Here is a 25,635-nt window from a genome sequence, read left to right on the forward strand (position 1 = left end):
GTTTATTTGTGTCAGCTCTTACTTGATATTGTGTTGCATTATTTCTTGTATATATTTGTTCCCAGATGGGATATTAGTTGCGTGCGGCACCGAGCTTGATAGCTCCAGTCGCTTAAGTGCGGCCAGTATCCAGTATTCGGGAGATACTGTAGTGGGTTCAAACCCCACTGTCGGCAGCCCTGAAGACGGTTTTTCTGTGGTTTCCCATTTTCACACCAGGCAAATGCTGGTACCTTAATTAAGGCCACAGCCACTTCCTTCCCACTCCTAGCCCTTCCTATCCCATCGTCGCCGTAAGACCCATCTGTGTTGGTGCGACGTAAAGCAACTTGTAAAAATAAAAAAGATGCATGCGGCATTATTTGACTACGGTATTAATTATCAAATCATACAGTTCCTGGACCAACAATTAGAACAGATATTAATTTCGATTTCCCAAAATAAAAGATTACAAAAACCAAATAATAGCAGCTAAGGCTGTCAAAGTTGTAGTTTGAGAATGCTAATTTATTGGATTTCTTTTTAATTTTGTTAATGTTATGCTTTCCATTCACCATGTTTTAGAGTAATACATTTGTATAACACTGATTTACTTATTCCCCTTTCATACAAGTCATACATCTTCCCACTACCTTATTTGGATTAGTTTCGATAATTTGATTTTGTCGTGGACTGGTCCCCCTGAGGAGCAGTTGTGCAACTACTTTTATGGTTTTTGGAGATGCCGAGTTGCCAGAATTTAGTCCTGCAAGACATTACCGACACGAGGCTGATGTATTTGGGCACCTTCAAATACCACCAGACTGAGCCAGGATCAAACTTACCAAGTTGGGGCCAGAAGGCCAGCGCCTCAACCATCTGAGCCACTCAGCCTGGCAGTATAAAGATAATTTACAATATCCCATCAATTAAATAGTCACAGTAACATATTTCTGATATGAATGCTTCAAAACAGAATTCCTATCACTGTAGGAAAATTGTAAATCTTAATCAAGCATCTAGGATTCCATTCTAAAATAACAAAAAGTAATATCTCTACAGGCTTTAATATCAAAATAATGGAAGAATACTGCTGGACTGACCTGTTCAGGGGTGCAAAAAGAGGACCATGTATGAATAAGCTTGCAAAACATAGAATATGGGCCACAGAAGTTCTGTTTACGTAGGCGTCCAAACTCGCTTAGTTCTGCGTATGTCATTCCCATGTCTTGTTCATCAGTTTGGATGAGCTTCCCATCACTAAGAGGCTCCAACTCAGCAGTGGGGGGAGCTGACAGAATATCCCCCAATATAGGCAGCTCAAATCTACAAATGAGCACATTACACATCAACCAACAGTAGACACCAAACAACATTACCATAATATTCCTACAAGTCATTGCAGCCTGAAGCAGGGATTTTAAGAAGGGTTTCAACATGAAAGGGGACAAAATTCACTAACCCATCTCTGAACATTTCCTATGAAATTACACAGCTTCATCACCATACAACCTATTTACGTACAACAGTTCTATTTATTTTACACAATATACAGTATAACTGTATAATGCACAAACTAAAAAAACTGGGTATCCATTTACAAACAAAATGAATGTTCCAATTGAAACAATAAAATACATTATGGTAATTCATACTTAAGAAGCAAACATCACAGTCACTGGCTTTAAAAAAAAAAAATGTGTATATATATATATATATATATACCAATGCCTTTCATTTTACTCTATAGTCAACAGGGTATAGTTTCTTAATTACTTGTGAAAATGGACAGGAATAGAATTTCCATTTCCCAACAAATTGAGAAGTTCCAAAGAGGACACTCCAGCTTAATGTACAATGCTACATAATATGCTCCTATTTAACCCCTCTTAGTGCCAGAGTTGCTTTGAACGATTCTCAAAAATGAACGTAACTTGCCAACATCGCTCTGAGAGATGCTTCGTTTCCTTATTCTTTGAGAGGCTTCTAAACTGAAAATGGCGCCTAATCTTGGCTTGACCATAAAAGAGAGTTCAAACTACCATGTTCTGGCAACATTCTTTTGTTTTCTGCCTGCCAATAAACTCAAGCGAGGAACAACAAGGTTTGAAAAATTCACGCCCGACTTCTTGTCACTCGTAATTTTTCAAAACTTATTGGCATCATTCTTCAAACATCGTCCTTTGTACACTTGTTTCATGTGCTGTTTTCATATTTACGTTTTGCACATCCGATCGGGAAGTTAAGGGGAATGCGCTAACTATACGCTGCCTGGCTGCTGGCACAGCTCGTTACAGCCTGGTTGGTTCACGTACGCTGCTTCGCTCCTCCCTACCTCTCCACCACATCCCGATACTCCCGCGGTACTTCTAATTTTATGACTATTTATTTGTTCAATTTTGGTGTTTAAACTTGCGCTGGGCACAGGCAGTTTTCACCTTAGCATTCTACTGCCTCCTACGAATATTCCTACCAAATTTCAACCAAATCCGAGTGTAACACATGTATGTCTTCCCTCGTAAGTTGAATGAAAACCAGTGTGGTTTCAGACTACAGAGGGTCTGTAAGGATCAAATTTTTAGTATGTGCCAGGTAATTGAAAAATGCTACGAGAAAAACATGTTTGTGTTTGGTACATCAAGAGATGACAGAGTACCGACGAAAAAAGATGTCAGCCATACTGGAGGATTATGGGATTAAGAGTACTCAAAAGCTATTAAAAATATTATGTCCACTTTGTCTATTAATTACTACAATTCTAAACATACACTCATGTTCATAAAAAGCAGAACACCATGAAAGACTAGAGATAGGGAATTCATATTCACAGGACATGTTCATTAGTATGTTCTGGAGAAAAGATTAGCATTTCAGTCACCTAGGTTCAGCATGTGTCCTGCTGCCCAGTAGGCACTGGGTCCTCCATGGGAAGTGATAACTTGTTCCAGGCGTGATGGCATCGACGTGTATAAAGCGCGAATGGAGTCCTGGGGTATAGCCATCCATAATGCATTCACCTGGTTCCGCAGTTCATCTTTGGTGGTTGGCATTGGATCACAGTGCCGCACCAGTCGTTTCACCATATCCCACACATTTTTGATTGGCGACAAGTCCGGTGATCGGACAGGCCAGGGTAACAGTCCGACATCCTGTGACAAAAAGAAGGCACGTGTTTGTGCAGCAACATGTGGTCGCGCATTGTCCTGCTGAAATATGGCATCTGGAGTGTCGTGCAGAAAGGGTATAGCTACGGGTCGCAGGATGTCGTTCACATAGGTCAAACTGGTCACAGTGCCTTGGACATGCACCAAATGTGATTTGTGGTTGTACCCAATAGCACCCAACACATAAGGTCTTGAGTTGGCGCTGTATGTCTTGTGCGAATGCAGTCAATGTGGTGCCTCTCCCCCTGTCTGCGGCGAACCAAAATGAGGCCTTCATTTTCAAACAAACAGAACCTAGATTCGTCCAAAAATATTAACTGCTGCCATTACTTTCCCCAGTGACGTCGTTCCATACATCATTGCAGTCTAGCATGCTTATGCACATTAGTCATAGGTAGGCAGAGAAGTGGATGACGCGCTGGTAACCCAGACCGTAATAAACGGCTATGGATTGTCACTGCTGATAGTGTATGATGTTACACTGTTCCACTGTTGCGCCGGAGCTGAGGAGGTGATGCCCCCCGCATAAGGTCTTGAGTTGGCGCTGTATGTCTTGTGCGAATGCAGTCAATGTGATGCTTCTCCCCTGTCTGCAGCAAACCAAAATGAGGCCATCATTTTCAAACAAGCAGAGCTGAAAGATGAAATTCTTAAATTTAAAAGAGCTGAGGAGGACACAGATATGTCATGTAATGCCATTCGAATGAGGTGTCTATCTTCTCGGGGGTGGTCTGGGTGGTGCGACCAGACCCACCTCGTTGTGTTCTACGGCCTTCTGTGAACCATTCTGTACACACCCATTGCACTGCCAACACACTTAGTCCCACATGAGCAGAAATTTTCCGGATGGATGCATCACATTCTCTCATGCCAATAATGCGCCCTCTTTCAAACTCATTTGACGGTACGTTTCTCGCATACATCTGTGAGGCATCCTGCATGTCTGCTCAAGTCACACTGATCCATTACCTTCAGTTTATAGCAACAAGAGCCGCAGGCACATTTCACCAGTCAGTGGTGGTGTGCCGAGATATCGAAGTGAACCTTGAACCTGAAGGCCGACATGGTTCAAATGCTAATCATTTCTTCGGAATATACTAATGCACATGTCCTGTGAATATGAACTTCCTATCTCTAGTCTTTCAAGGTGTTCTGGTTTTTATGAACATGGGTGTATTTGATGGGTAGATTATTGAAAGCAATTAAAGGCATTTATGTCGATAATCAGGCTACAGTGAGAACTAATGTTAGAATGAGTTCTTGGTTCAAAGTACTTACAAGAGTGAGACCATTACTATTATTGTACAAAGTTATATGGATCATCTACTAAAAGGTACAAAATGGCAGGGAGGGATTCATTTAAGCAGAAATGTAGTAAGCAGTTTGGCTTATGCCAACACCGTGTTAAAAGCCAGCTGGTGCAAAGCCAGTGACAGTGTATTGTGCAACATCACTCTCCTAGGTGGACCAGTGAAAAGAGGAGAAACAACTGAAGAGTATATATATTTTTTCCGCTAGCTGCTGTACGTTGCACCGACACAGATAGGTCTTATGGCGCTGATGGGACAGGGAAGGGCTGGGAGTGGGAAGGAAGTGGCCATGGCCTTAATAAAGGTACAGCCCCAGCATTTGCCTGGTGTGAAGAGTACTTATTAATATAAGTTATAACTAGAGAGTGGATGTTACTGAAATATCAACATTTTTCACTTTGCATTAGGACATTGCTCAGAATACAAAAAGTCAATCTGCAATATAAGAAACTATGTTTCTATTTTGCATTTTTTGCTGATTTGGGATGATCAGTCATCATTTCAACACTAGGAGATTTTAGGTAAAAAATAGCATTTTGTTTAGATCATTTTAATTCTTTTAATTTATGCATGCAGACTATGATGAATGTCCACAAGTGACAACATAGAGATTTAGAAATTTTTCTTACATACAGTTGAAGTCCGCAATAATGAGTACGGCATATAATGAGAACCCCGTTATAATGACAGTGTTTACTGGTCCCTTCAAAATTCCTATATTAGACTGTTTATTATCCTTCGGTTACAACGAGAGCACTATCACTGACGCATCCGTTATTACGAGCGATTTTTCTGTTACCGATATTTATGCACCCCAGCGATTATGTTGTATGCGATCGATCCCCTTCGGTATCGTTTCCTCACTATGTCCACTAGTGAGTTCTCTTGTAGACATTCGAAGGCGATGTCGGAGTCGATTAGTAAAACCCGTCAACTGCTGTTCCGTAAAGAAAATTCAAAATGAAAGAACTTTTTTGCGTAATAAATGCGCAAATAACGTATCCAATAACGGTTGTTAACTCGTTAAAAATAAAGGCTGAGGAAACGATCGCTTAATTTTAACGCTAATTACTGCGATTAATTAAGGATGAAATATACCTCAAGGTATGGCAGCGTGCATAATTGATTTCAGAGGTTAGTTTCTATTTAGTTGCGTCTGTTTAATTTCAGAAAGGCTATTATCATGTAAATTTATAGCGAGAAGAGTATTTTCTACTGGCGCTAGAAATACCGTACGTATTCACGATAAATATAGTACAGTTAATTTAGGTTAGGTCACGCTGTTTGAATGAGAAAAGTGAAATGTTTGCCACAAAATGCAATCGATCATCTTCGGTACGGTATAGTTTTCTCGCTATGCGCAATTTCGAGCTCTCTCATCAACATTCGAAAGCGAAGTTGGAGTTGATTAGCTTAGTAATATCCTGCTGTTTTCTAAAGGAAATTTGAAATGCAAGAGGATAACACGTTTTCGAAATAAATGCGTAAATAATGTGGCCGATAGCAGTTGTTAACTCGTTAAAAATAAAGGCTGAAGCAAACAGTTTCTTAATTTTAATGTTATATGCTGAAATTAAGTACGAATGTGATACGCCTCTAGATGTGGCAGAGTACATCACTGATCTCAGAGGATAGTTTATATTTTCTCCCGTCCAGTTAAATTTCGGAATGGCTATTCCCATGTAAATTTTAGCGAGGAGGTTATCATTTCTCTACATGCATTTGAAATGTGTTTTCACGATACACATAGGTGTGGTTAGGTTAGATTAGGTAACACCGTTTGAAGAAGAAAACGGAAATGTTTGCAACAGAAGCCTCTGGAGTGATACCGTATTTCTCCGAATCAAAGACGACAATTTTTTTCCTCTGAATATCATGTGAAATATCAAGGGTCGTCTTGCATTCGCGGCCTTGGCAACTACCGTAGTAACCATGGTGCTATTCCCCCTCTGTGTGTGCACACAAAACGACCGTCTCTTTATTATACATTGCTAGCCCACGGCGACCAGTTGTTCAGTGCCTATGTGAAACATTGCTGGATCTCGGGGAATAGTCGGCTCTACACAATCGTTTCTCAAATCTGCAGAATGGCATAAAAAATGCGAGCCTTTGAATTCTTAGAAAGGCCATGGCTACTCAGTAGCAGAGTTATAACGCGTTCACTGTACTTGACGCTTAGTAAAATTAAGTTTTATAGATAGCAGGAATATTTTCGTGATGGATCGTCATACTGTAAAGACAAGATAACAACTAAGTAAAAGGTTCCACCTGATCGATACCTTTTTATTATTTAGCCTTTGGCTAAATTTATTTCATTAAAAACTTACAGAACATGTTTCGATTGCTTAGCAAACGTTTTCTCTACCGGTTACAGGTAGTACACCAAACTTCCCAACTTAATGATTCCGAATAAAATTCGTACAACGAATAGGGGTAAGTTTTTAATCTTTACAGTTTCATTTTTAAAATGCAAACAATTTCTTTAGGCAACATACCCTCAAACAATTTTTAATTAATAGTTACATTTTCCTGCCAGTTACAGATCGTACTCCAAATTATCCAACTAAATGAAAACTGAACAATTTGACCAACAATCTACATAATCTTTTCCACCGGACAGTAAGAAAGGTCTAGAAAAAGAAGGAACACTATACCATCAAGACAAGTGTGCAAGAACATTAACGGAAAACTGTCGAACTTAATAATGAACCAGTGCAAGTGAAAACGAATGAAATCAAAGATGTTTTTAGTTTAGAATAGTTTTTAATTTGTATAATTTTAATCTTAACTAACAAACACAACCACCCCCATCCATCCTCCCTCACCACTTAAACGTCCCTTACTAACACATTCTAATTTTAATTATGAAATGCTTTATGCTTTTTCACCTAAGCTTTAAGCGAAACAGCTGATGATGATTGCTAAGCAATCGAAACATGTTCTGTAAGTTTTTAATGACATAAATTTAGCCGAAGGCTAAATAATAAAAAAGTATCGATCACGTGGAACCTTTTACTTAATTGTTATTTTGATTACAATATCGATACGGAATGAAGTGGATAGTATGTAGTACTGTAAAGATACGTGGAACACGTATTGCCGGCATTTTTTCAAGGGGTGCTCGTCGATATTATGATAATTTTAGGTTAATGGTAATTAAATACTTGTAAATGTAGAATAATCGTGCAGCTGAAAGAAAATACGGCATAGGCCTAACTAAAGCGAATATTCGGCATTAGCGTGAAGACACAAGGAGAGATTAAAAATACGTACTGCACAAAAAAATTCATTTGTGGTCCGCAACCTTGACACTTAAAAGAAGTCGCAGATGAAATTGTGAAGTATGTGCACAAAAAAAATCAAGGGCGGAATCGCCATACCGCGGTGCAATAAACTAGTTCGTTGACCTTCAACGTCCGCGATTAGGCCTATACATTGCTAGCCGCTGAAGTTGGCCGAAGCCGGCAAGCGAGACGTGCATGTAGCCAGTTATATCTGATGCTGAGCAAAAGTAACAGTTTTATAGCAAGTAAAAATATTTTCCTGATGAATCGTCGTATTGTAGAGACGCGTGAAATAGGTATTGCCAGCATATTTTCAAGGGGTACTCTTCGATATTATGATGCCAATTATAAGTTAATGTTTATTAAACCCGCTGATATAGAGAATGATTATGCAGCCGAAAAGTAATACGCTATAACTAAAGCTAATGTTTGGCGTCAAAAATAGTCTAAAATGTGTACTGTATAAGAAAAGCATTCGTATGATTTTACAAAGCACTTTTTAAGACTGATATAAATTTTTTGAAGGAAAAGGTGGGGGCGTCTTGGATTCGGAGAAATACGGTACTATAATTTTTTAGAATGAAATTAAACATACTTACACATATCAGATTTCAAAAAATTACAAACAACTAAGCCATAGAGTGGTTATTTTCCGCGTAAATGCAAGTTTTGTGCAAGCTGACTGTCGTTTCATACTGATTTTAATGTGTATGACGGTTTTACCAACTTTTTACAAAAATTGGATATAACGACAATCTGTTATAATGAGTAGATTTTTCGCTGTTGTGAATTCTCGCTATAACGGACTTCTACTGTATGTAAATTTGCTAAATATCTTTCATGACTAAGAAAGGGTAAGGGAAGGATTTATACCTGTGAGTCTTGTGTTCCCAAGATATGTGCAGGAACCACAATACAGAACTGTGATAATTAGGAGAAAGTACTGTATTTAATAATGGGTCCCAAACACAAGGAATGTACCAGCCTTTGCCCCCACCCTTACAGCCAGTCATTCACCCCCGTGTGCCTTAACCCTCAGCTGCTGAGATGAGAACTCCATAACATTGTTACTGACGTTTTATGGACTGTTGGTTTAAGTTTCCATAAACAAAGCATTATCAATGGGTATAGCATGCATTGTACGAGACTGTTTGATGTAAGGTTCAACATGACATGTTTTCTGACTTAACACATGGGTGACGGGCCCCGAGAAATCTCGTAGTACGCTCGCCAGCGGTAGGTGACGGGCCCCGAGAAATCTCGGTTTTATTCACGACATTGTTTTCGGTCTTCCTGTGACATCTCTTGACCATATCTTGAACTATTTCGGACGTGCACATTGAGTAGAATAAATCGTAGATGTATATCTGCCACTTTTCTTTTATTCACAGCCTCTTTTATTCTTTGATTTAGTTTCGAAACGTCGACTTTCTTTCTGCCGGTTCAGTCAATGACAGGATGGAGCACCCGCGGAATACGGTGTTAGCTGACGACGATATTTTAGAAGAATTATATGCCGATGATCATTCAAATGGAAATAGTCTAATGAATTAGTGGAAACTGAATGCGAGAGTGATAGCGGAAGAGATATTCAAGCCTCTAAAGGCCGTAATTTACCTAGTGTACTTATTTATTCAAGTGATTCTGACAACGATAACGATGTAAACATTAATGATGTGTTAGGAATTGACGCTGAATATGGTTTTGTAGAGGCAGATCCACTATTACTAGGGGCATTGGAGAGTACCCATACCAACTTTAAAGATAAAATATTAACTGGTTTAATATTTATTTACGTTTTTATAATCAAGTGCACCCCAGTATGCTTAGTAGAAAAATGTCCGGTCCACAGGGTATGTGACAAGCTCAAGCATCCGGTCAGCAAAGTGTTAATAAACATGACATACGTTTTAACGGCCGAAAAATTGTCACATCTGTTCTCACCAAATAAAAAATTAAGCCATGCATAAATGAATAAATACCCCAGATTACTACATCATAAGGTATGATAAATAAAAATTTACAAAATACCCTGTATTTCTTTTATGACACCTGATTAAAAATCGGACCCGTACAGCATCGTACTGGCGTGGAGCCTGTGAGATTCCTGCATTACTTCAGACATCATTATTATTATTATTATTATTATTATTATTATTATTATTATTATTATTATGGCTCCACATTATTGCTCAATAATGACCGGCTGAGTGATTGCTTAAGACGATGAAAGAAGAAAGTACCACGAGGAACAAGGATGTAAACTGAAAATCTGAACAGAAGCGAATGACTTGTCATCTGCAGGGGTCTGCGAGACTCCACATCAGTAACTGAGGGTTGAGGCAAAGAACAAATGAAAATGAGAAGGGATTGGAAACAATATTACAAGATATTAGAATCATTGCGTATTGACAGTTTTCACTTTACATAGGTAAAATTAAGTAGCATCCTCCTAATTCAATACATCATATAATTCCACCATTAGATGGAGTAATCAAATTCAAACATGTTTCGACTCGTTTGAACCATCTTCAGTGAAAAGGGGGGGGGGGGGGGGAGTTGAAGTAATTTACATAATATTAGCTAAAAATGTGCCAAAAAACATAATGAAGGAACAAATGAAAAATCAAAAGAGATATGATGGAAATAAAAACAGCACATATACAATACTTACATCATCATATGGAGTAATAAACAACTCGCTGCGATAACATTCAGTGAAAACAGGGGTTAATACAAAACATAATTGAATCTAAAAACTGTGTTAACCTAAGAAGAAAAGAAATGAAAACAAATAATACAGATGGAAACAAACAATAAGTGCATATAGCAAGGTTGCGGAGCTCCTAGTCTACAAAATTTTTGTTTTATAACAATTCAAAACAGGATGAAATCACTGTGTCGAAAATTCAGGCCGAAAGTCTGCCTTTGTAGAAACACCATCACATTGAATAGCTAGGAGGGGAGCGGGAGCGAAAAAGTTTGAGAAACCAAGCCTGAGGTAACGTGCAGGTGAAATGCATGTGTCAAGTAATGGAAAAACGCAGATGGAATTTAAAACTTTAGGACAGCAGTATTATCAATTTCTTCTCAATTTAGCGGTCCCGTTCTCGATTATTGTTTCACAACGTTGGCTGGTTTGTTTGCCTTATTTTAAGAGGTTGGGAGGGCCGCGACAAAATTGAGAAGCTGTGTTAGAGATGACAGGTGCATGGTAAACTGTAAGTGACCACAGTGGAAACCGTCAATAAAGTTCCAATCTGTAATGGAAAAAATTAGGATTGTGTGAGAAACTTGGACTGATAAGTAAAAAGTGTAAAGTGGGTATGAAGAAAGCTTTAAAATTACGGTGTTAAGAAGGTGGTTGTCCTCACAAAACGGCCTGGCCTTCTCAAAGTTAATGGTCCCGTTTGTACGATCGAGTCTATTATTGGCTCAGCTGTGTTTGCGAGGAGGAAGGAAGGGGTGGTGCAGGGCTGGTGGGGAGAGGGTGGGTAAGGGGGTGTGGTGGTGAGTTGGAGAGAAGGAGGCAGGGTTTGTTTATATTATGGAAGTTCTGACAAATACATGGAATGAATGTTTCAAGCAGAATGTCCTAAATTGATGTGGATGCTCTCGAGAATGTTGAGTAAGGTGCCTTTTTGCTCATAATGCAAGATCTTAAGATCTTTATCTATTGAAGTGTATTCGTGGCTCGATGCTTTATGATGTTTACTCGTAGCTGAAAAAAGATTATATTTGAGTGTGTTACGATGTTCGGTGTATCTTATGATAAAATTGCAGCCTGTTTGACCTATACAGTTGGAATTACAGGATTGGCAATCTAATTTGTAAACTTCAGAGTTCAAATATCTAGTATTAATGTTATTATTGTTATCGTTGACAGTGTGTGGATTGAAAATGAGTTTGGAGACATTCAATGTGATGGGTGTTTCTACAAAGGCAGACTTTTGACCTGAATGTTCGACACAGTTATTTCATCCTGTTTTGAACTGTTATAAAACCAAAATTTTGTAGACTAAGAGGTCCGCAACCTTGCTATGTGCACTTATTGTTCGTTTCCATCTGTATCATTTGTTTTCATTTCTTTTCTTAGGTTAACACAGTTTTTAGATTCAATTATGTTTTGTATTAACCCCTGTTTTCACTGAATTTTATCTCAGCAAGTTGTTTATTGCTCCATATGATGATGTAAACATTGTATATGTGCTGTTTTTATTTCCGTCATGTCTCTCTTGTTTTTTCATTTGCTCTTTCATTATGTTTGTTTGGACATTTTTAGTTTATATTATGTAAATTACTTCAACCCCCTCTTTTTCACTGAAGATGGTTCAAACGAGTTGAAACATGTTTGAATTTGATTACTCCATCTAATGATGGAATTATATGATGTATTTAATAAGGAGGATACACTTAATTTTACCTATATAAAGTGAAAATCGTCAATACGGAATGATTCTAATATCTTGTAATGGAAATGCCATCCAGGCAAGCAAGAAAGCTAACCTTTATTGCAATCTCAAAATAAAGGTTGCCAAATTAGGGCAAGACTTACGTTTTCTGAAAAAATGCTTGATCAATAACTTAACCTCCACATTTTTAAAATTCACAAAGAAAACTCATAGGAACACAGCAAAACCTTGGGCGACTCAGCTTAAAACCAATAAAATTTGGATTAAAGACGAAATCAAATTTCTCCATAAAAAGAAATCTCTTCTGAACCACAAACTATATGAAACTCATTTAGAAGTTTCCACTCTCCCTTGCCTCCTTGAATGGACGTCCTTTCAATCACACGTCACTAACAAATTTAATCTTCCTTTGTTAAAGAAACAAAACACATGACAAAAAATGGAATGCTCTTTCAAAAACAACACTTAGCAAACAAAACACCCCAAATAATATAAAGCCAAATGATTTTCACCAACCTGTAGTAAACATAAGTAAAATCAATCTTGATGCCGATGATCACAATGTGCTGAGCAAGGGACCTAAACATAATTGGGGTAATCCTTCTAACCATGATAATTTAATTTCCACCACAGCTGACTAGGAATTGGCCATTAATAAATTACCCATAAACATACAAGAAGAGGTTCGATATGAAGTAAAATGCAAGCTATCTTCTATCCTTAATAAAAAACAAACCTTTTTCTCCTTGCTATTGGCTTTACGTCGCACTGACACAGATAGGTCTTATGGTGACGATGGGAGAGGAAAGGCCTGGTGAGAAAATGGGAAACCACGGAAAACGATCTTCAGGGCTGCCGACAGTGGGATTCGAACCCGCTATCTCCCGGATGCAAGCTCACAGTCGCGTACCTCTAACCGCACGGCCAACTCACCCGGTTCACAACAAACCATTAAACACAACACAGAACACATAGCTAAAGTAAACAAACTAAAGGAAAAAGACAAACGCAATGACTTAATAATTACATGTGACAAGCTCTAACAGCTTCATTTTAGATAATAATCCTGTATTGACTATAAATCAAATAGCGAATACTTAAAAGATTAACTTAAATATTATATTTAAATGGTCCGCCTATTTAATACATATATAATTTATTACATTTAGTACATGTTTCGTCCTCTAAGGGACATCATCAGCTATAATTAACTACAATAATATACCAGAATATCAAAATTGCATTATTAAATGGGAAAGACACATTAAAAACATTATGATAGGACATTTAAAATAAAATATTGGCAAACTTTGTAAAAGTTGCAAGGCGTATAATCAATAAAACTGGTTGAAATGTTCATTAAACTCTTGATGATAAAGTTTGTGGGAAACTAACAGTTGTATTAATGAAATCTTAAAATAATCATTGTTGTGAATAAAAACTCTTGATTTAAAATATTTCTTGATGAAAGATCCTTGATGGACATTCCATAATTCCTTGTTTTATATTACTTCATCTTCCATCTCTCTTTACTTACACTTAGTTTTTGCTTTTAATTTCAGACGGAATCGTATTCAGTTCTACAAATAACTTTACTGCTTTAGCCCTGTGTTGACTTTAAATCCTGTAGCGTTCAATATAAAAATTAAGAAGATTCGGTGAATACAGTTGAACTCGAGTTATACATTTATCAAGGTGAAGAACAGATTTTACGAATAACTAAAAATTATTTACAAATAAGATTTACATATTTTCGGGAACAAGATTAAAGACAGGTTATTTCAGAGATATAATTTAACAATGTACTTTGTTCTCATGATTCCTTTAATAAAGTATATCATGTTTGCAACATTATTAATCAATATTTCTGTTTTTTTCACCTAATTTTAAAAATTTGTATAAAACAGCATCTCATTTACTAATGACTGTGCAAGGTACAATTTTTATGAATTTAACCCAATGAGCAGTACTGCCGTCTATTTACGGCAGTGCTGCGCGTGGCCCATGGGAGTACTGCCGTCTATTTACGTCCTCGAAGTTTGCGCCTGAACAGTACCGCCATCTATTCACGTTTCATGTTGAATGTTTGAAATTGTTTTGTGACATCGTACTGGCGGGTTTTTAGAACAAAGTTGGGGGATGTTTGATATGTTCAGTAAACATTATTCCGTGTTTTATCACATCTCGTATGTTCTGTCGAAACATCTGTAGTTACGTAAACCAAATTCTTACGCGACTGTCCTACAAATTATGACAACACCCGGGAACCATTTTCTATTGTTGTTTCTGTTGAGTGCATTGCATGACTATTCCTTGATAATACACATTATTTTTCTTTTCCCCCAATTCTGGTTTCCGTAGAAACAACCACTCTCCGATAGTAAACAAATACATGTCGTAATGGCGGGATCAAATCGAGGATGTGAGCTTGCTCTGCAAGATATAAGTAATATTTTGACTAACGAGGGGCCTGACGATGAAATTGATATTTATGATAGTGATTGTATTGTGTCCGATGAGAGTGAAATTGGTTATTCCTCGGAAGACGACAACACCGAAATTGAGGACGAAGTGCAGCGCTCTGCTGTCACAACGAAGGCTAAGCTGTCAGCTGTTCAAACCAAAGGAAGAAAGTGGAGTTCATTAGGCAGAATTCTTTCTACACCTTCTGCTCATTTTGATCCATCAAATTCAGGGGCTACAGATAATCATTTGAATGATAGTAACAATAAATCAAGACATGAATTGTCGATTTTCAAAGAAGTTGTTGATCGATATATTATGAACTCCATAGTATCAGAAATGAACAAATACTACTTTTTCGTTACGGAAAATACAGACATGAAGGAAAAATCAAAGTTATGTAAGTGGCAAGGCATAACCTAGAGACTATTGATGCTTTCCTAGCAACGGTTTTTTCTTGTTTATTGTTTGTACTGGAAAGGATACGGAAGTTGAATACGTTGAATAACTCGACTGTCTGGGTTAGTACCATACCCTAAAGATATTAGGATGTACAAAACTGTTGTAAAATCAAGTCAGTGTGTTGTAAATGGTACAAACTTGATCACATATAGAGAGTAATTATATTTTTGTCAATTTTACTATTCCCTTCAATATTTTTAGAAAAATATTTACTACACTACTGATTTCAATTAAATTGAATGTATAAGTTATATACCGTAAGTGTAAATTATGTAAATGTATTCATTAGAAGTTAGAATTAAAATATTTAAAATTCTCAAAATTTTCAAGAAAAAACTCACTCCTGGTGGCCTGTGAGAGTCACCAAAAACTCACTGATCAAAAGGTTAATGTTTATGTATACAATAAAATGTTAAGAGTCAAAACAGTAACTGCATGCTACCATAATTCTATTTAATCATCACTTCCATCGTCATCACTGGTAGAATCATATTTGTCATTGTCATCTTCCCATGGAGCATCATCCTCAGTTTGGTCAAATGAACAGCACTATCCAGCCTTGGTCTGTGTGACAACGGTACATTCATTACGACATACAGACAGTTACAAATATCAGGAAAAGGTACCCAAACCACACGACAATTCTGATAAGCGGGTTGCCTACCCAACCTACAGGGAGTGAACTGTTTGAGGTGAAGCAGTGCTAACCTGATAGTATTTCAAATAATACCCACTATCTCCCGAATGCAAGCAGATAGCTATGTGACCTAAACCACCCGGCCACCTGGTCGTTATTTAGTGAAGAAATACGGTGAATACACGGACACAATTCTAGTCCTAATTCCTCCAACTGACAAATCTACCCACATCATTCGCTCATTTACGTGCCTAACAGAAACTATGTTCCGTGCAATGGTATTCCTGATAAAGAGCCCTACCCCAGACTGCTCTTCCCTTTCTAACACCCGTCAAGTACACTTTATAATCTCCTATCTCTTCCTCGTTATCTCCCCTTACCCGAATATCACTTACTCCTAGCACATCCAGATGCATCCTCTTTGCTGACTCAGCCAGTTCTACTTTCTTTCTTCCATAAGCGCCATTAATATTGATAGCTCCCCATCGAATTCCATTTCGTTTGCCAAGTTGTTTCCAAATTGTAAATCAAATTGTAAAAAATAAAAATCTCCACTAAATTCCAGAAAAAATATGTGTGGAGTATCCGCGTATACACGATATATATTCCCATATGAATGTATTCTTTGTTTTTGTCAATCCCCCCTCAATGAGTTTGAAACCAAGCCTGGTAGGTTCATATACTAACCCTTAGACCATAGTGATGGTTAAAATAAGTTGTGCTAATCTCAAGATTATTTCACAAGTACACTTTACTTTTCTGTTAGCCAAGAATGTTGCACTCAGGCTTCAGGAAGCTATGCTGTAAGGGGAAGGAAACACGGGAAACATGAAAAAACACAGTCACCATCATCCTATTCGGTCAAATGAATAGCAACAAGGAACAAAGAAGCCTCACAATTTGCACTTCTATTGTATATTTGTAAAATTGTTAACTTATTTTCTTTAGATGTAAATAAAAAGTCGCTAACCTCAGTTTGTAATGCAACTGACCGTAAAATGCAACAATACAACCTGAAAAATTTCATCTTCTCTTTCTTACAACATTTTTAAAATTTGCTTTACGTCACGCCAACCCATATAGTTCTTATGGTGATGATAGGACAGGAAAGGGTTAGGAGTGGAAAGGAAGAGGGCATGGCCTTAATTAAGGTACAGCCCAACCCATATAGTTCTTATGGTGATGATAGGACAGGAAAGGGTTAGGAGTGGAAAGGAAGAGGGCATGGCCTTAATTAAGGTACAGCCTACAGCCCCAGCATTTGCCTGGTGTGAAAATGGGAAACCACTGAAAACCATCTTCAGGGTGGCCGACAGGGGAGTTCGAACCCACTATCACCTGAATGCAAGTTGACAGCTATATGACCCAAAACCGCGCAATCAGACACTCGGTCTCTCTCTCTTTCTTATCAATCTTCTAAATTATATTTACATAACTAACATACATGGGTTTACAAACAAAGCACATTGTCAGGTTTTTAATTTTAGATATTTTCACACCACCCCATACGACTATTTCCACTCTATCCATTAAGTCATATGAAGTTATTTCGGTTACTGAATTTTCTAATTTGCATTTTCTTTGTTAAGTCTCAGGAGAGGAATTTAAAGGTAAAACACATCAATACACTTTCAACTACAAAACATTATTCTGCATACCCTAACAAACCCATTACATTTTTTAAAGATAAATATTCGTAGAGCAGATATTGACAATTAACCTCCTTTCCTCAGAAGTAAGATTTTTCATTTAATATGTTTCGCTTGCAAAACCACAAATATTCGTTGTTCAGAAAATTATAAAATCTCTTCTGCAATAGCAAAAATATGAAGTACAGGACCTTTTTCCTTGGCTCGCTCCGTGTCAGGGGAACATGCACCGAAGGCGATAGCGCAGCAGGGTGGCTCATTTGCTGAGAGATATATTGCTTCATGACCGGCTAAGACAAGCGATTCCAACTGTGGTGCTTCCACGGCCCCGGCAGCAGCCCCGGTGCTGTGCTAAAGCACCGTTGAGGTGGTGGGGGAAGGAGGGGAAGTGACAGAGGCAGAACCATAAGTCAAGTCAGAGCGCAGCTTATGAATACAATATTATTTATGACAGTTCTGTGAACACACAAACACACAATTTATTCTGTACATACTTTGCGTTTGCCTTAATGTACATTTAGCGTTTAAGTCGATTGCTGACATCGTTTTGCGGCAACTAATTTACCAATAATGGGTACAATCGATTTGGCAATAGAAATTCTAAGTACAATCTCTAAGTCCGCAGCAGACAGAGAAGTACTAGTTCTCCATTTATTAAAATCAGAATTGAAAACATCTGTGGGTTTGGTTTTTTTTTTTTTTTTTTTTGCAATTTTCAGAGCAACAATAGCCCATAACGTGCTCAAATTGCGCCTTCTAAAGTATTAGGTTCAAGTATCTGTCGGACAGGGAGATAAAATAATTAAAATAATTATCTTTGTGTGTTCTTTTTTTGCAATAGGTCTTATGGCGATGATGGGATAGGAAAAGGCTATGAATGGGAAGGAAGCAGCCGTGGGCTTAATTAAGGAACAGCCCCAGCATTTTCTTGGTTTGAAAATGGGAAACCATGGAAAACCATCTTCAGCCCTGCCGACAGAGGGGTTCGAACCCACTATCTCCCGGATGCAAGCTCACAGCTGAGCGCCCCTAACCGCACCGCCAACTTCACCGGTGTTTTTTCTTAGCAGTACATCTAAGTCTAATTCTAAACAGTTCTTAATAATACAAAACAAAAAACGAAAACAAATCTCCTAAATTGCATGTAAAACAATTCCTAATGAGTAAGTTATTAGTTGTTATGTATCTCTGAAGAACTTGGCAATTCCGATTTTAACTTAGCAATTTTTCGGTTCTTGCTGCGCCAACAATGTCATCATAGGTAGAAATATGTTTATTGTGGTAGTGTCGTCGCACAGTTGAAGACTTTACGCTTAAAATGACATGACAAATTAAACACTGAGCTTCCCCTTCGGTATTGACAACAAAATATGAATCCACCCATAAAGGATTAAACGACATTTTAAACGAAGGTGAAACGAACTGCTCCTCTATCTGTTCTATCGAATAGATTCCACTGAGAATGACACACACATAGAGAGAATGAGAATGAATGTACTGTCTCTTATGCACACATGTACCGACCACTGCGCGGGGCAGGTGGGGAAGGAGGGGAAAGGTGCTGTTGAGTGCAGCCCTGGTGCGCCCCGGCACTAAGTGCTCGAGTTGGAAAGGCCTGGGTTAAGATGATCTAATGCAGTACGGTAGCGATAACCATTGTTTCACAGCAATAGTTTAACAGCTGTGGTATAGATAGCGTGTTCAATGCGTTTGCCTTATTTTTCTTTTTTTCTTGCTAGTGGTTTTATGTCGCACCGACACAGATAGGTCTTATGGTGACGATGGGGTAGGAAAGGCCTAGGAGTTGGAAGGAAACAGCCGTGGCCTTAAGTAAGGTACAGCCCCAGAATTTGCCTGGTGTGAAAATGGGAAACCACGGAAAACCATCTTCAGGGCTGCCGACAGTGGGATTTGAACCCACTATCTCCCGGATGCGAGCTCACAGCCGCGCGCCTCTAACCGCACGGTCAACTCGCCCGGTGTGTTCGCATTAAAATAGTGTTGTAATCTTGTGTTTAATGAGAGATGTATGCAGTAGAACAGCGTGTATACATTGTGTTGTGATATGCGAATCATTCTTCTTATACAAAGTGCCGCTTTCGATTCACTAAATTCCAGAAATAAGCATAAGATAGAAAACTTCGTAGATCAGTTTTTGAAATGCCTCCAATAGGATTAATATCAGCACTAGAACAGTCATACTTGGTCATGTAGCCCTGAAGAGCCTCCTGTAAACATAGATAAATACTCACATAACCAAAGAACTCACCTTGTTTTAGCATAAGAGAGAAAACTGTTCCTATATCAGGATTAGGATCATAATCGTGTGAATCTGACTAGCGTGGTGCATATTTGTTTTGTGATAGCCTAGTTATGGATACGGTACATAAATTAGTAAAGAAGTTCCGCACCACCGGGTCCATTTTTAACAAGAAATCATGGAGGAGACGAACTGTTTTAACAGAGGAAAAGCTTGACAAAATAGGAGTTCTCTTGGAAAGAACTCCACCAAAATCCCTGTCGCGCCTCGCCGTACAAGCTAATATGTCATTATCTTCTGCCCACAAAGCAACAAAACTGTTAAAAGCAAAACCGTACAAACCCACCCCAAACAAATATTTAAGAGGACCTGACAGTTTCGCTAGGGTTCAGTACTGTAACTGATTGCTTCAGTCAATTCACAATGGGTATGTTGACCCAGAACTTTTATAGTGATGAAGCATGGCTACACTTAAGTGGCTATGTAAATAGTCAAAACAATCGCTACTGGTGTGCAGAAAATCCCCACCAGCTGCATGTCCATCCACTTCATGATGTAAAGATAGGAGTTTGGTGCGCAATAAGTGCTCGCAGAATTATGGGGCCTATATTTTTCCGTGAAACAATAAATGTTGATCAATATATAGATCTCATTCTCAGACCATTCTTTCAAGAGCTGATGGAAGGAGAAAGGAGTAACACGATGGCACACAATGCTAATCGGTCTAGGGAGGTAATACGGGAAGTTTTCGAAGATCGTGTGGTTAATTATCCCCCTAGATCTCCTGATTTAAATCCCTGTGATTATTACCTGAGGGAGATGCTGAAGGGAAAAGTGTATGTAAACAACCCTCACACAAGAGAAGAATTACAAGAGAACATTACACAAGTTATTTCGAACATCACATGGGCTGAGATTCGCCAAGTGTCTGGAAACTTATTTATGAGGTGTCAGGCATGTTTGACAGCCAAGGGACAATATTTTGAACATCAAATGTAATGCCAGGTAGGTTTTAGACTGATAGTTTCACTAGAAATCAATTTCTATAAGTGTGAATTGCCATGAGTAGTGGGGAGGAAAAGCGCGCATTATACTGGCTAGCGACGGAGTGTCATTGCGGCAGCCGTGCCGTGCTCTGACTGGTGCTGCGGAGCGAACTAAAAAAAAAGACCCTGTATAATCAGAGTGTATGTGTATAACATTGTCATGTTAAAGTCATAATTTTAAACATAGATAAATACTCACATAACCAAAGAACTCACCTTGTTTTAGCATAAGAGAGAAAACTTCGTAGATCAGTTTTTGAAATGCCTCCAATAGGATTAATATCAGCACTAGAACAGTCATACTTGGTCATGTAGCCCCGAAGAGCCTCATCTACATTAGCCGATCCAAGTACTAGTAATCCACCAGATCTGTTCCTTACCCATAGCATAAGCTGAGCAAATAAGTATGCCAAGACCATTCTCAGCCGTGCCTATGAAGCAAAAAGCTCTTCATAACTTAAAGCTCTAAAACATTTCCTCGAACACAATCACAAATATTATGACAATGAAACAATTAAAACTCAATGTTGAGAACAAGATGGTGGATATTCACAAGAACAAATACATTAATAAAATATTATATCTCCAGTAAAAACATGTACAGTACCGTGCAAATTAATTGGAACTGCCAATGGTTGGCAACAGCGTGCTACACATTGCTTATTGTTAGATCATACACTCACTATGCAATCTTCTATTCATTGGTATTTAATCTGCGTGACAAATGTTTTAGGTTAAAAGTGTATTTATTTCAATGTGTGTCACTTGTGAGGAATTTTGAGGTTTCCATGTGCAATTAGTAATATCTAGTGTTGAGAAATAAATGCAAATGAATATTTGAAATCAAGATGCATATCTTAATGAAACTTTATAATTACATTTCTCATGTTAAATTAAGATGATTGAAACATGTTTGATTCTGCACATATATGTGCATATTTTGAACATTTGCGCACATTTCAATACAAGCATATTTGCAATTCTGGACCTCAGTAAAGTATAACATGCAGCCGACCATAGTCGTGCACAACATTGGTGACTCATCACTTTACTTTTAACTGGCTGCATCCTGTTATTTGTCATAACATTTTCGAGGCTAGGAAAAATGTAATTGTGATTTCCAACTTGGGTAATAGCCATCGCTACAGTTGCATGATTACGGGAAAAAGCCTTGAATTCCTGAACGCCATAGGATAAGTTGCACCTTCAGGGAGCAAGCCATTAGCCTCAGGAATGTTTAGTTTTGCTTGCTGGTTAGCAGCGAGACTGCTAAAAAACAGTGAGCCTGTTTGTGCTTGTATTTCATATTCCATTCAGAAATTAGAAATTTATTTTGTGTTGAGTGGTACAGTGAAGTGTAGCAAATATTTGTCACATGATATGGTAGCCTATATCAGGATTAGGAACATAGCCTAGTTATGGATACGGACAACGTTGTGAAATTCCTTACTAATGAACACAAAATTAAAATCCGTCAGAAAGTGGACTGGCATCCGCATCTTTGAGAACGCAGAGGTTGAGAATGTTGAACTTGCACCTTAGAGTTTCGTTGATCACTCGAGTTGGTCAAAGTTTTGTTGACTTCAAAATGGCGGCCGTAGTCATTCCTCCTAGTCGCAAATGGTCGAGTGTAATCTCCAATTCACTGGTAAGAGTGTGACCAGAAAACAATGTTTAATAATCCACCCCTGAAATAAAAGCATCAACTAACATCTGTTTTAGAAATAGTGTCAACTGCAATAATACTTCCGATAATTTTATGGCCCCGGAGCATGTTGTCATATGTGCTGTCTGGTGTTTATTACACCTTTCGGTACACTTGTTATTTTAAAGGCCCAGTGGAAAAGTTTTTCATATTTGTTCTCTCGTGTTTTTCCACACCTTTTAATATTTTCCTCTCATCTTTAGACATAATTTTTACAGTACCCGCGGATACACAACGTAAAATGCCATGGCGGAAAAAACGTATCTAGTGTCTCCATATACCTGTTGGATAGTTTTTATTCGTATATTCAGTAGTACAACTTGCTTTACGTCGCAACTATACAGATAGGTCTTATGGCGACAATAAATAGGAAAGGGCTAGGAGTGGGAAGGAAGCAGCCGTGGCCTTAATTAAGGAACAGCCCCAGCATTTGCCTGGTGTGGAAATGGAAAACCACGGAAAACCCTCTTCAGGGCTGCCGACAGTGGGGTTCGAATCCACTATCTCCTGGCTACAAGCTGACGGGTGCACACACCTAACCGCACAGCCAAATACTCAGTAGTACGTTTTCTCACTTAGCACATTCTTTTTTCTTGTCCCCTGCAGAAACATCTTAGCGAGGTTTTACTGTATTGCGGGCTAGGACAAACCTTCACCTGCAATTACTGAAGGAATCATTTAATAACTAGATTTTAGGATTACTCAAAGCTGACTGAACATAGAGACCTATGAATGCCTGATGATTCATTGACAGGTAATTCTGGAGAGAATAAAATAAAAATGAAGCAAATCAATCCAGTAGAACGGTTGGACGGACTGGACAAAACTGTTTCTAGTAAACTCTTAATATATAGACTTGTTATTTATAGGTCAGATAATATGTCTTAATATAAAATTGCTCCATGCGCTGCCCGGGTATTTTCTTGAACATTTATTAACTTTCAGGATTTGTACCTGTTAAATTATGTGCCAAGTAAATTTTTTGTAGATTTCCTTATTCTGACGTTGATTGATATTTTACAACTTTTTGAATCTATTACGAATTTACTTGTCCTTAACACTTCAGTAACCGGGCGAGTTGGCCGTGCGTGTAGAGGCGCGCGGTTGTGAGCTTGCATCCGGGAGATAGTAGGTTCGAATCCCACTATCGGCAGCCCTGAAGATGGTTTTCCGTGGTTTCCCATTTTCACACCAGGCAAATGCTGGGGCTGTACCTTGATTAAGGCCACGGCCGCTTCCTTCCGACTCCTAGGCCTTTCCTATCCCATCGTCGCCATAAGACCTATCTGTGTCGGTGCGACGTAAAGCCCCTAGCAAAAAAAAAAAAAAAAAAAAAAAAAAAAAAAAAAAAAAAAAAAAAAAAAACACCACTTCAGTATTTCCAGATACTACTGGTATGTGTTAAAATATCATGATCTCTATTTTCAAATTCATTGCCTTAGCTTGTGGTAGTTTCCTTGTGGCTACTAATAGTCAAATAGCCCATTCAAAATTACAACTCACTTCAGTTCCCACATCATTAAGACATATCCCACACAGTTTTGAAGTAAAAAATACAACTATGAATAAATGAGAAAATTGATTTTTAGATTAGTTTTTGGCAGAAAACCTGAAATCAGTTTTAAGAGAGAATTTTTCAAAGTTGTAAATTAAAAAAAAAAAAAAAAAAAAAATGTTACAGAAGGTCAACTTATGCCAAAACTCCCCAAGAGGTACACAGCACATCTATTTTTCATTCACTACAGCAAAAGAAAATCCCTCCCTTTAGTAGAAAACATCACGGAAACCATCAGTCTATGTTCAAACGTAAACAACATATTTCTGTCTTTTGGTCATGTTGCCCAACCCTGACAAAAATTCCTCAATAGAATAAAAAAGACTTGAGTATCAGTTGCAATCTTAAATGTGATGTTAAATTCCAACAATGAATTAATGAATCAACCATTTTAAATTACTAAATTTATTTACATCTTTGGTAAAGATAACCAACATAACATTCCATTTATAAGCTTACAGTAAGAAAAGCAGCATTATGTTACCTGTATGTTCTGTAGAGCCAGACTCTCTCTGGCACTACCTCCACGAGATCCAAACTTTGGCACTAATCCGGTGACTGATGTGAAAATACCTAGCACTGCTGTTACAGCAACATCAATGCTGATGTTGATGTGATAGCTGAAAAAAATATATACAAATTTAAATAAATTTCACTCCACTATCTCCACTGGCAAACCAACATGAATATATATATTTAAAATTGGCTTTATGTCGCAGTGACACAGATAGGTCTTATGGCAACGATGGGATAAGAAAAGGCTAGGGGTGGGAAGGAAGCAGCAATGGCCTTAATTAAGGTACAACCTCAAAATTTGCCTGGTGAGACAATGGGAAACCATTGAAAACCATTTTCAGAAGAAACAAATAATAATAATTTGGAAAGGCTACGTTAAGCAACATGGAAGCTATTCTGGACAGTAATAAAGAATACATCTCATTTGATTTCACAAAAATTGTTTTATTGAATAGGTGGAATAAAATGATTTTTGTGAAATTAAATCAGATGTAATCTCAGTTCAATATGGAACCAAAAATAACATTTATAACCCTTGATGAAGTAATAAAGAATTTTAGGAAGGGATTGGGGGGGGGGGAGGGAGGGAGGGGGAAAGGGAAATGAATAATGCTTAGGGTAATTCAGGTAAACTCCTAGCAGATCCCAGGGAATCACTGGACAGGTGGAAAGAATATTTTGAAAATCTTCGCAAATTAAAAGAAATCTTCATGGTGATGTTGTGAATAACCGAGCTCATGGGGAAGAGAACAATGATGTTGGTGAAATTACGCTTGATGAAGTGGAAAGGATTGCAAAATCAGGAAGAGATGAAATTAGACCTGAAATGGTGAACTACAGTGGGAAGGCTGGGATGAAATGGCTTAATAGAGTGATAAAATTAGTACGGATTGTCAGTAAGATACCTTGTGATTGGACAAAAGCAGTAATCGAACCTGTCTATAAGCAAGGGAACAGGAAGGATTGCAACAACTATAGTCCATCTTCGTAGTAAGCGTCTTTCTGGACGACCGGAGGTGTGGCCTGGCCTCGAGTGCGAGGAACTATGGGAGCGTTCGCGCTGGTGGTGGGGGAAGAACTAGAACCTTTCCTCCAGCTGACACAGTCGAGTTCAGGCAGCGGACGTAGCCCTGGGAACTGACTGAAGTAGTGTGGAAAGCTTAGGCGCGAAACGTTCCCGGGTCGGGGTGGGC

At 38.2% G+C, this 25,635-nt stretch overlaps 1 protein-coding gene across 3 annotated transcripts in view; it reads right to left on the reverse strand.

The window, feature by feature from the left end:
- Nadsyn (NAD synthetase) overlaps positions 1–25,635 on the reverse strand; it is a 200,668-nt gene that overhangs the window by 66,600 nt on the left and 108,433 nt on the right. For all 3 annotated transcript variants that reach the window (XM_067136801.2, XM_067136802.2, XM_067136804.2), the window contains exons 11-13: positions 24,411–24,546; positions 20,883–21,097; positions 1,083–1,305 (exon numbers count right to left, since the gene is read on the reverse strand). In XM_067136801.2, the coding sequence (XP_066992902.1) occupies positions 1,083–1,305; positions 20,883–21,097; positions 24,411–24,546 (574 nt within the window). The remainder of the gene's footprint in view (positions 1–1,082; positions 1,306–20,882; positions 21,098–24,410; positions 24,547–25,635) is intronic.

The sequence above is a fragment of the Anabrus simplex genome, chromosome 1 (assembly GCF_040414725.1).
Source record: "Anabrus simplex isolate iqAnaSimp1 chromosome 1, ASM4041472v1, whole genome shotgun sequence".
NCBI lineage: Eukaryota > Metazoa > Arthropoda > Insecta > Orthoptera > Tettigoniidae > Anabrus > Anabrus simplex.